Source organism: Bos indicus, chromosome 29 (genome assembly GCF_029378745.1).
Source record: "Bos indicus isolate NIAB-ARS_2022 breed Sahiwal x Tharparkar chromosome 29, NIAB-ARS_B.indTharparkar_mat_pri_1.0, whole genome shotgun sequence".
In the NCBI taxonomy this organism is placed as follows: domain Eukaryota; kingdom Metazoa; phylum Chordata; class Mammalia; order Artiodactyla; family Bovidae; genus Bos; species Bos indicus.
The window spans coordinates 35,184,652-35,198,676 of record NC_091788.1 but is presented as its reverse complement, the minus strand read 5'-3'; the positions used below and the strand labels follow the sequence as shown (position 1 = coordinate 35,198,676).

Sequence of the window (14,025 nt, the reverse complement as noted above, 5' to 3'; positions counted from 1 at the left end):
AACCCAGTCCAGTATTCTTGCCTGGAGAATCCCATGGACAGAGGAGCCTGGCAGGCTTCAGTGCAGGGGGGTGGTAGAGAGTCAGACAGGACTGAGTGACCGAGTGCACACACACAGCAAATGTTAAGCCCCTGACAAAGCGCTTGGCGTTCAAGGTGTCCTTGCTGTCTCTCCTTCCTTCGTGAGCTGGTCCCTAAAGAGCTGAGTGTGGAGCAAGAAGCCAGTCACGTGCCTTCAACCCAAAGCAAGGTGCTTTCACACTAGAGCTGGAAAGCACTCGCTCTGTCTGGATATCGTGATGAGCAAAGATTCCCTTACATCTGCACTTTAAACAATTGATGAAGAGAGCGTTCTTAGCAATTTCTTGGATGTTGCCAAATATAACAGCGCCCTGATGGTGGCAGGTAGGTTGCTGTGAAATTCAATTTGTGCTAATATGCCCAGAAGCAGGGAAGCGTGGCGTGGGGCCCGCGTGGTGTTTACCCTCCTGCCCACGTCTCTATCAGGCATGAGGAAACCAGGTCAGGATCAGAGCTCGCAGAAACTTCCGCCTTTCAGTGGATCCTGAAAGGAACACATTCCGAACTTCGGAACCAGTGGCTTATGACTAATCCCAGATAAATCACTAGCTTTTCTCCCCAGGCTTCTTGATTTTCCCCCTGCAAACAAGAAGGGTTTTAATATGGGGAGAGAGAAAGAGTAAGATGTAAGAAATGACAAAATGATTCTGGGTAAAGAAAAAACAACCCACCCGAGGCTGTGTCATCAAGGAGCTCTCTACATTTTCAGACTCTAAATTGGGATTCTGAGTATCTAGGATCTAACCTCTCCCTTCTGGAGAGTGGAGAGAGCAAGCACAGTGCTGGGGCGGGGATAGGGGAGGCAAAGGGTCCTTTTGCAAACCCCCACCCCACACCCTGTGCATCCCATGTCCTCACCTTAGGACCCTGCTTACCTCAAAAGCACCAGTACTTCTGAAGAAGGGATGAGCACCCACTTGGGGGGTGGTCAAGCCCATCTCAGCCTCTAAACAAAGTGTCCTTCTTCTGCCCCACTGCACCTGATGTCTATATTTAGCCTCATCTGGGCCTCTAGAGATACACATTGTTAGTAATATCGATAAATCACATTTGAATAGTACTTTGTGTTGAAAATATAATTTCTCACAGTTTTATCTGATCCACAGAGCATGTGCTTTAAAAAGGCAAGACAGGTATTCATATAATTAAAATAATCTGAGAGTTAAATGATTGACATGAGTTTATACAGCTAGAAACAGTCAGCCTGGGCTTAATACTCAGGCTTCTGGGGCAAAGCTGAGGATTCTATCGAGAGATCCCACAGATCCCACGATACCTGAAGACATTTCCTATTATACAAATATTTGTCCTGGAAAAAAGGAAGAAGGGAAAAGGAATGAAGAAAAGACAAGCTGATTAGTTTTTTTTTCAGTCAAAATAAGCCAAGAGAATGCCCCTCAGTGGACTCAGCAGTGGGTTTGATGGATCATTTCTCTGTCATGATACAGGGACAGCTAGGACTCCTGGTTGTAAGAGGCGGCAGTTATAGCCTGCCTCACATGAACGCTCCCCAGGAACTGTGGCTCTGGGGTCCAGTGTACAGGGCGAGGCCAATGCAAAAGAGAAGGAAGGTTAGGAAGAGCCAGTGATGGATAGGGAAGATAACGAAACAGTTATGCAGACACTGGAAGGTCCAAAAATATGCTGATGAAACTTCTCACCCACTCTCCTGATAGAGACCGATGCTATGTAGGAATAACCAAGGTCTGTGGGTGGACAGGTGGTCACAGGGAGCTGCAAAGCCAGGTGCCCGTCATGGGAGGGTGTGTCAGCAAGACCCCAGGCAGGGAACCCACACTCCACTGCACTAACTCTGTGTGCAGAGAATACGTTTGGGATCAGACATAAGCTGCAGTCTGTCTCACCATCTGGATAACCTGGCACATATCACTAACAACTCACAAAGCCTTAGTTTCTTCATCTGTAAATCGGAATCATAATAGTGCCATCTCATAGCATTCTTGTGAAATAAAATAATGGAATCACACTTCCTATAAAATTTCTAATGCTAGACAGAAATTCACAGTCTTGGTGCATATATGAGATGGTCGAATTCTTTTTTTGTGTGTGCATCCTTGATTCAACATGCATTTCTTATTTTTCTAACCCATCTATCTGCTCATTAAAAAGAAAACACTTTAAAATTCTGCATTATAAACTCCCTACACTTTACAGATGAAGATGTACCTTCACCTGTAAAGTGTAGGGAAGGAAACAATGAGGGTGGCCCAGGCATCTCCGTTTGCCTAGAACTTTTCTGGGTTTAGCACTGAAATTCCCATGTTCTGGGAATCGCCTTGAGTGCTGTGTGTGCTTAGTCACTCAGTCGTGTCCAACTCTTTGCGACCCCATGAACTGTAGCCCACAAGGCTTCTCTGTCCATAAGGATTCTCCAGGCAAGAGTACTGATGTGGGTTGCCATGCCTTACTCCAGGGGATCTTCCCAACCCAGGGATCGAACCCAGGTCTCCTGCATTGCAGGCAGATTCTTTCCCATCTGAGCCACCAGGGAAGCCCAACTTCCAGGTAAACCAGGATAGTTGGTCAGCTTGGAAATAATATCTACTTGTGGGATTAATGCAAGGGTAAGATAAAGTGGGGCTTCCCAGGGGGTGCAAATGATGAAGAACCCACCTGCCAATGCAGGAGATGCAGGAGACATAGGTTTGATTCCTGGGTGAGGAAGACCCCCTGGAGGGGGAAATGACAGCCCTCTCCAGTATTCTTGTCTGGGAAATCCCATGGACAGAGGAGTGGTGGGCTTCAGTTCTTGGGGTTTCAAAGAGTCGGATATGACTTACTTACTAGAAAACAACAACAATTTAATAAACAGGAACCATTGAAATTATTATATACTCTGAAAGCCTTCAAGGGCTATTTAAAGATGTTGAGGAAGTTTAGTTATTTCAATGTACTTATATTTCCATACAGCCTTGTTAAAGCACTCATTCATTCAAAACCCACGTGTTGAACACAAACTGTATTCTGGCATCATGCTGTGTGCAGAATGCTTCGTGAGCAAGACAACCAGTTGGGCTTACATTTTCCTTGCGAGAGCAGACCATATGCAATAATCTGGTATGGGGTATTCTACATCAGGAAAGATGATGGAGGAAGGCTTCATGGAGGACCTAAGATTTAAAGAGTAAGACAGACCTGGCCAGGTGAAGAGTGGGGAGAAAGGAAACTATGAAGAACCAAAGAATGACCTGCGGTGTTTGGGGAGGAAGGGAAGCCAGTGACTGGACATTCCTACACCAGGTTATGGACCCAGGCCTGGGTGTCTCTGGACACCAGGGAAGTCGAGGGTATTCCAGATGGGTCCTTTTAATTCTGAAAGACACAGGTCCCAAGGCCTTAGCTGTGGTGCAACCCTTGCTGTGAGAACAGTCCCAAGCTGCCATGGGCATCTCAGATCTTCACTGCAGAGAGGAGGTGAGTGTCAGGGGGTAGTGTGAGGAGGGGGGGATATGACATCAGCAGCAAAGGCGGCATCTAGGATCTGCACGTGTCCTCAGGAGCCTGGTCCAAGGCACTTCTGTGCATCCTCAGCCCCACAGGACCGTGAAAGGCTAATAAAGCATCTTAATTTGGATTTAATAGGGTATCTACTGTGCACTAAAAACAGCCAATTGCTATTTATTAATGATATAATTATTAGAACTTAACACCTGGGCAGTGGAGGCTACATGAAGAGTGAGGAAGTTCCCCAGAATACTGTTTAATAATTATGTTATTTAATTATTTACACATTTGAATTAAAATTCAATAAGAGCCATATTATACCTTAGCATAATACACTAACGTGGAACTCAATCCAAACAGCGTGGCTGAGGGGGTTTCCACCTTTCTTTCCAAACCTAATCTGACCATTTCCCAATTGTTCTGGTTCTATAGGGATTGATTTTCTAGATTCAGACCTCAGAAGTCAGCAGAGACGTCACATGCATCTATGTGGAAATTAGCTCATGGCCTCTTTTAAGGGTCCATGGACTCTTTGCAGATCTCAGACTCACCCCAGACCTCGATTGTGTGATCCCAGCTGCCAACAGGACAGTCCTGCCAGTCTGCTGGTCCCTTGTCATCCCCATGAGCTTGTCTAATACAGAATCAAACTAATGTTCTGCCCCAAAGAAGTTACTCGTGTAATGTAAATGAATGAGCCATCCAGCTGCTGTTGAACAGAACGGCCTTCATGTCAGACTCCAGGCTCCCGAATCCTCCACCTAGGAAATCCCCAGGCACCACAGCTTGACCTTGGCGTTGCTCTCAAACCCACCCTTTTCTTTAAAGCCCATGGTTTAACTCAGGCCTTGAAGATTACTTGTAGAAATTGGTTTCTCAGCTCAAATTTCTGTGTATTTGCTCTCTCTGACACCTTGTTACAAGCTTATTTTGTTTAAAGCATATTAATATGTATATATATTTACTATATACTTATATATAGTATTTCCTCTTTTAAACAATTTCAAATGCTTGCCATTGCCTATAGGATGGAGTTAAAACCCAGGAAGTGGGTTAATCCTTGAGTGGGTTACATTTATCTACCATTCATTTTGTGTTGACATGGCATACATATTTGCCAAGGACCGTGTGTGCATGCTCAGTCTTGTCCGACTCTTTGTGACCCTATGGACTGTACCTCACCAGGCTCCAATATCCATGGATTTCCTAGGCAAGAATACTGGAATGGGTTGCCATTTTCCCCTCCAGGGAATCTTCCTGACCCAGGGATTGAACCCATGTCTACTCATGTCTCCTGCGTTGCAGGCAGTTCTTTCCTGCTGAGCCACTAGGGAAGTCCTCACCTAATACTAAAGCTCACTTATTGCATAGTTCACATAGCTTGGAACTTCTGTAAGTGCATTTCACAAACTTAACCCTAAGTCCTGAGAAGAACCCTGTGAAGTACATGCATTTGACTTCATGACATGAAGATGTGAAGCACAGAAAGTTGAGGTGATGCGGCCAAGACTGCCCAGCTCGAGTGCTGCAGATCCAGGATCTGGACCACTGCTCTCCATTGCCTCTGGCGGTGGGTAGACTGCATCCTCCCGTGTGTCCTGGATTCCTGCCTTCCCGTCTGTGCCCGTGCACTTCTGTCCCACCTGAAGCAGCTTCACTTCCTTCACCTTCTTGACTGTATCTCCATTGTTGATCCCTACACTAGACTCTGTGGCCCAGGAGAAACTGTTCCCATACCCTCACTGGCTGTGATTCTCCCACACTAACTCACAGAACTTAATGTCTGTACTGCTGGTGTCCAGTCACACACAACCCTGTGATGCACCGGGATGTTTATAGGCAGTTTCCCCCAACAGATTGTAAGTTCATGGAGGGTCCACAAAACATATGCATTTCTGCACATCGTGCACACACCTAACCCACAGTTATGTATGCAGTAGCTGTTGACACAATGTTTTTTTTTTCTTTCAATGTGGACCCATTTTAAAGTCTTATTGAGTTTATTACAATATTGCTTCTGTTTTATGTTTTAATTTTTTGGCCATAAGGCATGTGGGACCTTAACACCCCGAGCAGGGATCAAACCTGTACCTCCTGCATTGGAAGGCCAAATCTTAACCCCTACACCATCAGGGAAGTTTCTTACTCAATGTTTGATGAGTGACTTTTGGCCCTTCCTCCTTCAGTAGCTATTCTTCCGTTAATAATGGTGCCTGGCCGTCAGAAGTCTTAATAATAGGATTTTTCTAACATCACCTCCTTTGCCTCGAATGTCTTTCCACCTCAGAACCGATTAATGTTTACTTATCTCCTGGAACTTGTCTGGGGTGTCTCATATCCAAGGAGCCCTCCCTGACATCCATCTCCAGGCTGGCTAGGGTGTCTCTCTCTGCATTTCCTCACCACCTTATCGTATACATTAAAGGGATTTGTTTCTGTTCTGGTTTGTGCATTTCTAGACTGTGGACTCCTTGAGGACAAGCACGATGTCTTTTTATCGTCATGTCCTTGGGGCTGAGCACAACACTGGTATATGGAAGTACTCAGTGAATATTGATGGATGAATGAATGAACAATGCGTAAATCAAATGAATGAACAATGCGTGAATGAAAGCAATGCAATCTCAGTATGTTTCTAACAGCCTGCTCTTGATTAGCCAAGGTAAGATGCAGGATGTATCCATGAAAACAAAATAAATTGTGAGTAGCCCTATCCATTGGCCAAAATCTTCTTATGAACATGTATTAGCCACAATCACAGTGCATCCTTGTCAATTTATTTTAATTTTACATACTGGCAGCATGTTAGAAGTTGCCACCTGGACAATGATACTTGTAATCTCCTTGCATCTTAGGCACTGTGCCAGTTTGGTTCTGATAATTGGGATTGCACCTCTGGTCAGACCACCTCACCTCTCTGCCCTGAATGGTCTGCCTTTCAAGTTCATCTCAGGGCAGTCTGCCATCTTCAAGCTCTACTCTGAGGCAGGCTTGAAAGACCAGCGAGCATTTCACCAACTTCAGCTGCATGAGTTGGATGAGTTCCAGTTGTGAGAGGAGGGAGACAATTCTAGATGATTCTTCCAAGCATGAGGTGTGATGGTCTCATTTGATATACTCACTCTGCTGACAGCTTTGGCCCAAACTGCCTCCTCTTCTACTCGGGGACTGTCCATTGTTCTCTAGTGTATGATTAGCAGATTAGCTATCATGTAAGAAGCCAGGAAAATGAACTCCCAGCAAGCCCTTCCAAAGCAAGAGTAATTCATTACCCAGCCTGATTTCCACTTAAAATGTATTTTGAGCACACTTCCAACTACAAACCCTAAATCACCCTGTGTTCACAAAGTCCATCATTTTTTATTTTATTGCGTGGCGTTGGCGTGACATAATCCCTTGCAGAGCATCTCAGAGTGCTTTACAGATCAATAAATTACTTACCTGCAGAGTTGAAGCGATGTCTGCAAGGCCAGCACCGTCATTCTGCAGCAGCCTGTCCTCTGAGAAACAGGCAAGGCTGTGCAATTGCCAAGTGGGGGCAGGATCAGGGCTAGAGCTTCAAGAATTACGTGCCAGTTAAAACTGTGTGTATAAAATGCATCAGATTTAAATGACTTAGAGAGCTTAGGAATTGGGATCCTTCAGATGGTCAGCAAATCAAGTGCTCAGTCATTAACTGATCAAGTTTCTTTCTCTTCTGGAAGTTTCAATTTAGCTTTTATAATGATACAGCCATAAATCACAATGATATGTCTTAGAAGTTTCAGATCTTAGAGGTTGGGGTCACTCCCCAGCCCTGGCTACATCCACCTTCACACTGCTCCTACCTGAAGCTCCATGTGGATTTAAGTCTAAAAATGATGAATTGGTGCTTGCTTTATGCAAGGTGCCGTATTGGAGACAGCAGAAAATAAAATGATGAGCAAGGCTCTTGTACAGTGTCTTCCAGTATAATCATGTATAGTCAAGGAAAAATATGATGCATGTTATGTAAACCAGCTTATTTTAATACTGTGGAGGAAGCTACATGGTCTCTAGGATGGAGAGGCAGTGCCCTTGGGCATGGCCTGGAAGACCTCCTGGAAGGGATGCTGGCTCAGCCAGGCCTTGAACGATTCCAGTCGGTCTAGACAGTTGGAGAAAGGTGCTAGGGGACCAAAACGAGAAGCAAGGGCTTGAGGCTCAGGAAACAAAGTCCAGTGAATGCTTGTTAATAAGCATTCCTGGTTGGGTGGGGCTTAGAGATGGATGGGAAGTCAGTTTTCAGGAGAAGGATAGAAAATGGCAAAGAACAGCTCTCTGCAGACACCTCCATTTCTGGAGGAGAAAATCCAGCATAACCAGGAGTGAGTGATGAATAGTTCCAGAAGAGAAAAGACAAGCGCAGAAAGTTCCAACCAGTCTTATTTTTGTGTGAGGGTTGCGTGGGGTCTTAGCCACGTCTGGGAAGTGAGGGTGATGCTCAGCTTGCCTGGGGTCTCCTGCAGGCCAGGTGTCACCGTGTCTTGGGAGATCATGGGTTCTGGAAAGACACTTGGGGTGGCTCAGAGGCGTGCTGACTGAAGGAGGAAAACTCATATGAAGACACCTATGAGAATTGGACAGAGAGGGCACGTAAGCTTGAAGCACTAGTATGTCAGAACCAATGTTGGTAGAATTGAAATGACATGTGTTATTGGCCCGGTTTTGAGGTTGTTGTAAACATGTAGCTAGTTGGGGAAATGATTCCTTTGAACAACCGTTCTAATTCCATCCTATAAATATTTGTTGTATTTTTACTATGAAAATGAATAGTAAAAGTGTTTGTGGCTCAGTTGTGTCCAACTCTTTGCAATCCCATGAACTATGGCCTGCCAGGCTCCTTTTTCCATGGAATTCTTCAGGCAAGAACACTAGAATGGGTTGCCATTCCCTTCTTCAGGGTATCTCCTAACCCAGGGATCGAACCTGTGTCTCCTGCATTGCAGGCAGATTCTTCTGAGCCACCTTCCCAGGCTCTCCGACATTGCCTTTATATAGGAGGAAATAGAAGCTGAAGTCAAGGTGAGATGTTTCTCTCAAGTGTAAGGTGATCCCTCTAGTTCCTCCTCATTGACTATAGCCCCTGTGTTTCTGTCCCTGGGTTATTCTGCCCACTCCCCTTTGAAGACAACAAATAAATATTTCAACAAAATTTTAATTTTCCTTCTACCTGTTTCGTCTCCACAGTATCTCCCAAAATTGTGGAGATTTCTTCAGATATCTCCATTAACGAAGGCAACAACATCAGCCTCACCTGCATAGCAACGGGTAGACCAGAGCCCACGGTTACCTGGAGACACATCTCCCCCAAAGGTAAGAGAAGCGGCTTGGGACATCGTGTCATGCGAGGAAGTGGGAGAATCGTTGGCTGTGGCAGGAGGTTATGGTGCTGGTGGCCTGGTCACAAGGATCCCACATTCTTGGTGGCCTGATAACAATATACCCGTAGCTCCGCAGAGAATATCGGTGTTCTCGATGCAAGATGGGCATAACCTCTAAGATTCCAGAAATCACGCTGGAGGATTGATGCAACCCCTGGGAGAGTAATCTACCTTGTTTCTGGGTGAAAGGGTGCTGAGATGTCCTGGGTGACTTTTCCGTTCACATGGATGGTAGAGTGCTCAGTGCGGTGTTGGTGGCATTGTTCAGCTGGTTGTGGTAAGAGAGAGAAAACACAGACGCACAGTGATGGGTGAGAGCTTGGAATGGCCACGTCCCTAAAAGGAACACTTCCAGGTCTGTACTGCTTCAACATTGCCAAGCATCTGGTCTCTAGGCCATGAGTCCTCGTGTGGTTTTGTCGTCGTTCTACTCTGATTAATCCCAGATAACAAATATCACTTAATGTGTGACTAAATTGCAAAACTCACTTTGTCTAAATGTCTAGATGTTTTGTAGACCAGACTAAGTGTTGTTTTGGGCTTGCATAGATTGAACCTGAAACTTTAACAATTTAAAGCAAGATGCCATTTATTAAGGGCTTCCCCAGTGGCTCAGCAGTGAAGAATCCACCTGTAATGCAGGAAATGCAGGAGATGAGGGTTCGATCCCTGGGTCAGGAAGATCCCCTGGAGGAGGGCATGGCTACCCACTCCAGTATTCTTGCCTGGAGAATCCCATGGACAGAGGAGCCTGGTGGGCTACAGTCCACCGGGTCACAAAGAGTCAGACGTAACTTGAGGGACTGAGTGTGGGCGTCATATATTATAAAGCTAGCTTTTGTGCAAGGTGCATTACATGGTTCATTTGTTCTTAAATGTCGACTGAGTGCTTGGGGATATAGCGATAAGCCAGAACAGGCAAGTCTCTGCTCTCATGAGCTCACATCCTCATGATACAAATAACCAGTGATATTAATAATAATAATAAGTGGCGATAAGGATGGGGCAATAGAACAGGATACGTGGACAGAAGGACAAGAGGTTTGGTCAGGAAAGGTGTTTGACATGGTGACATTTGAGCTGAGACCTGAATAAAAATCCTTAAATTTCATTGCTTGTGTCTGGCTAGCCTAAAATACACTCATGTAAGTATGTATGTATACATGTGTGTATTTGTGTGTAGGCATGTGTGTATATGTAAGTGCATTGTTGGCTCATGAAGGTTTAAGATGCTAAAGGACAGATACCCCCTATTGTAAAATAGATAAACAGCAAGGGCCTACTGTAAAGCACAGGGAATTATACTTAATATCTTGTAATAACCTATAATGGAAAAGAATCTGAATATATATGTGTGTATATATATATATATATATATAACTGGATCACTGTGTTGTACATCTGAAACTAATCCACTATTGTACATCAACTATACTTCAATAAAAATGAAGATGCTAAATTCACCGCAGGGGTGGTCATTTGCTTGGTTTTGCAGTCTGAGTCCCCCTAAAGCAGACCCTGAGATGCTGATTGGTGAGCTAGAAGTTTATCGGAGGTGGCGTTGGGCTCAGCCCTGTGAAAGGGCAGGGGGGTCGGGCTGGGGGAGAGGTTGACTGTGGTGCCATGTGTGAGAGCAGGATGCCTGTGGGGTGTTCTGAAGACAGGGTGGGTTGTGCCCTACTGAAGGTACGGGGATGACCTTTTACGCCAGCACCGTAGTTGGTCAGAGAATTTGGGCTGTGAGCCCAGGCCAGGTATCTCTCTTTCTACTGGAGCTGAGGACTGTCTGGTCCACCCCGGGGCAGTTGTCCTCCATTCCTGAAGAAGGCAGGCATCGCAGGGTCCACTACACCTGGGCTTTGATGCAATCAGTTGAAGAAGACTGCATGGGCCCCACTTAGCAAATCCCCCTCTTGGGGTGACAAGTCGCCCTAAGGATGTTTTCACAGAAGGGGTGAGATTTTCAGTGTGTTTAGCTGAAACACACTGAGAACTCTCTGTAGCCACTGCACTTGAATGCACCACTGTGAGCGAGGGAATCAGAGAGATGCTTGCGTTTCTCCAGTCTCTCAACTGGAACTGACCTTACAGGGGGCATGGCCCACAATCTGGGAGGAGGTTTCACTGGACCTAAGACCGCTAGTGATGAAAAGTGGTCTTGGGGCACATCCCAGGGAAGGGTGTCCAGGTGGACAGACTTTCTGGTTCAAGGTGCGCGGCATTCATCCCTGAAAATGTCGGGTCCTCAGTGCCGCTGGACGCTGGGACGGTCTGTGCCTGTAGACTCCACAGAGCATTCATCATCTCAGCATCACGGACTTTGCTTCTATCAGGAGGCACCTCGCCCTCCATCCTGCAAGTCCCCCTCTGACTCCTGTTTGATGTCTTTTCTCATCCCTCCTCTGGCCCTGCAGCTCTTTGTCCTTTTCTGGGTTCTTTTTCTTCCTTTCCTTTTCTTTCCTTTCTTCCCCTCTCCTCCGTACGTCTCCTCTTTTTGTCCTGCCCTTTCATGCTTTCTCTTTTTGTTCTCTGCTTTCCTGTCTCTCACAGCCTCCTACACGTTCCCCTTCCGTCTCATTTCATCCCACATTGTCATCTCCTTTTCTCTCTCTTCCCCTCACAACCACTTTTGTCTCCCCACTGCATTGGCACCTTCTCCGTTCTTCCTGCGGAGGTTTGCACTGCTGTGCGCTAGCATCCTTCCCCCACCCTGGCCATCCAGCTGCCTCATTTCCCCAGGAGACTTTACCTGAGCCCCGGCCAGAGGCATCCATTTTCCTGGGGTTTTAGCTGCTATGGAAACAGAAGATGGATCAAGAGGAGAGGAGCAGGATAATCAGAATCTACCTGTGGATCAGAGTAATTTAGACGCGCAGCTTTTCCCAGATCCCTGGTCAGGATTAACTACCCAGATTCAAGCTGACGAGAGACATGCCACGTGGTAACTAATCACCTCGGGGTTCACGCAGTGCTGCTTTCTCGGTGACTGATTATTTGGAGATGAGAGCTGTCACTGGGCTATGGCTGAAACCAAACGGAAGCTGGAGACCCTTAGTGGCCAGAGCTTCATCTCACCCCACTAAGTGCCTGCAAAATGCGGCTTATTTTACATACATGTGGACAGAATGGGGTTCCTTAGAAGAAAAGATGCCCTACACCAAAGCGAAGCCTCCAAAGACAGAGCCTCTATCATCCCTCGTGCCATTCTGTGTGGGCAGGTCACGACTCAATCAAGGTCATTTTTTTAATTTAAATTTATTTATTTTAATTGGAGGTTAATTACTTTATAATATTGTATTGGTTTTGCCATACGTCAACATGAATCTGCCACAGCTGTACATGTGTTCCCCATCCTGAACCCCCCTCCCACCTCCCTGCCTGTACCATCCCTCTGGGTTATCCCAGTGCACCAGCCCCAAGCATCCTGTATCCTGCATCAAACCTGGACTGGCAATTCGTTTCTTATATGATATTATACCTGTTTCAATGCCATTCTCCCAAGTCATCCCACCCTCTCCCTCTCCCACAGAGTCCAAAAGACTGTTCTATACATCTGTGTCTCCTTTGCTGTCTCGCATACAGGGTTATCATTACCATCTTTCTAAATTCCATATTTATGCATTAGTATACTGTATTGGTGTTTTTGTTTCTGGCTTAGTTCACTCTGTATAATAGGCTCCAGTTTCATCCACCTCATTAGAACTTATTCAAATGTATTCTTTTTAATGGCAGAGTAATACTCCATCGTGTATATGTATCACAGCTTTCTTAACCATTCATCTGCTGATGGACATCTAGGTTGCTTCCATGTCCGGGCTATTATAAACAGTGCTGTGATGAACATTGGGGTACATGTGTCTCTTTCAATTCTGGTTTCATCAGTGTGTATGCCCAGCAGTGGGATTGCTGGGTCATAAGGCAGTTCTATTTCCAGTTTTTTAAGGAATCTCCATACTGTTCTCTCTAGTGGCTGTATGGCGAAGGTCATTGTTATTATACTCACACCCATGAAAGACCTGGGCCAGGCACTGTGGGCAACCTCAGTGGCTTCACTACGGCTTCTCTCCTGAATGATCTGTTTGTTCTGCACATTTCTGGAAACTCCTAGAATCCTGTATCACAACTCATATGGTGCTCCCTGCAATAAGCTGGCATTGGTTTATAACATTATATAAGTTCCATGCATAAAAGATTATATTTTGACTGCTGTATTCACTACAGTGAGCTCACCACCAAAACGCTAGCTTCCATCCACCTCCATACAGTTGACCCCCTGCTCCCGTTTCACTGCCTGCCCCCACCCCACTCCCCCTTCAGTAACCTTTATTCTGTTCTCTGCATCTGTGTGTTTTGGTTTAGTTTGTATGTGTGTGTATATATATATATGTATATACATATGTATATATACATATATATATATACATATGTATGTATATGTATATATACATATATATATATACATATATATATATATGTATATACATATGTATATATACATATATATATATTCCCCATAAAAGTGAGATCATATGATTTTTGTCTTTCTCTCTCTCACTTATTTCACTTAACATAAGGTCCCAGCTTTCACTGCCTTTTATGTGGAAACAAAATAAAGAAGTGTTAACCACCATTGTATAACAGTGGCTTATGTATCCAGATATACAGAAGCTGGGAGTGATCTTATAGTGGGCAAGGGGTGGCAGGGTCTTTCTCAGAAGGTGTCTGCTTGGCACGTTACATCAGAAGGCAAAAGTCTTTTCCAGAATAGAGAGAAGGTAAGACTTCTCAGGCCACCTCTTGACATCGCCATGGAATGTGAGAAGTAACATTTCACCTGTTGGTACTGGTTGTATGTCTTATGGGCTCCCTTCATGAACTTAGAGCTCTCAGGAGTTCAAGGAGAAGGTGTACTAGCTTTATAGAGATACCTACCCTCACTGTACATACCTGTTTGGAAGGGTCCAGGTGTTGCCTTGGTCTTTTAAGGACAAAAAGCCCATCTCACTCTCTCCTACAGAAACACCATCTGGAGCTACACAAATGTTGCAGTGGCCCCTTGCTGAATCCCCCCTTAAACC

The 14,025-nt window shown here is 45.3% G+C and overlaps 1 protein-coding gene across 6 annotated transcripts in view; it reads left to right on the top strand.

Moving 5' to 3' along the window:
- The window catches only part of NTM (neurotrimin), a 964,182-nt gene that overhangs the window by 829,260 nt on the left and 120,897 nt on the right, over window positions 1–14,025 (top strand). For all 6 annotated transcript variants that reach the window (XM_070783417.1, XM_019955366.2, XM_070783419.1 and 3 more), the window contains one exon: window positions 8,754–8,879. In XM_070783417.1, coding sequence (XP_070639518.1) covers window positions 8,754–8,879 — 126 coding nt within the window. The remainder of the gene's footprint in view (window positions 1–8,753; window positions 8,880–14,025) is intronic.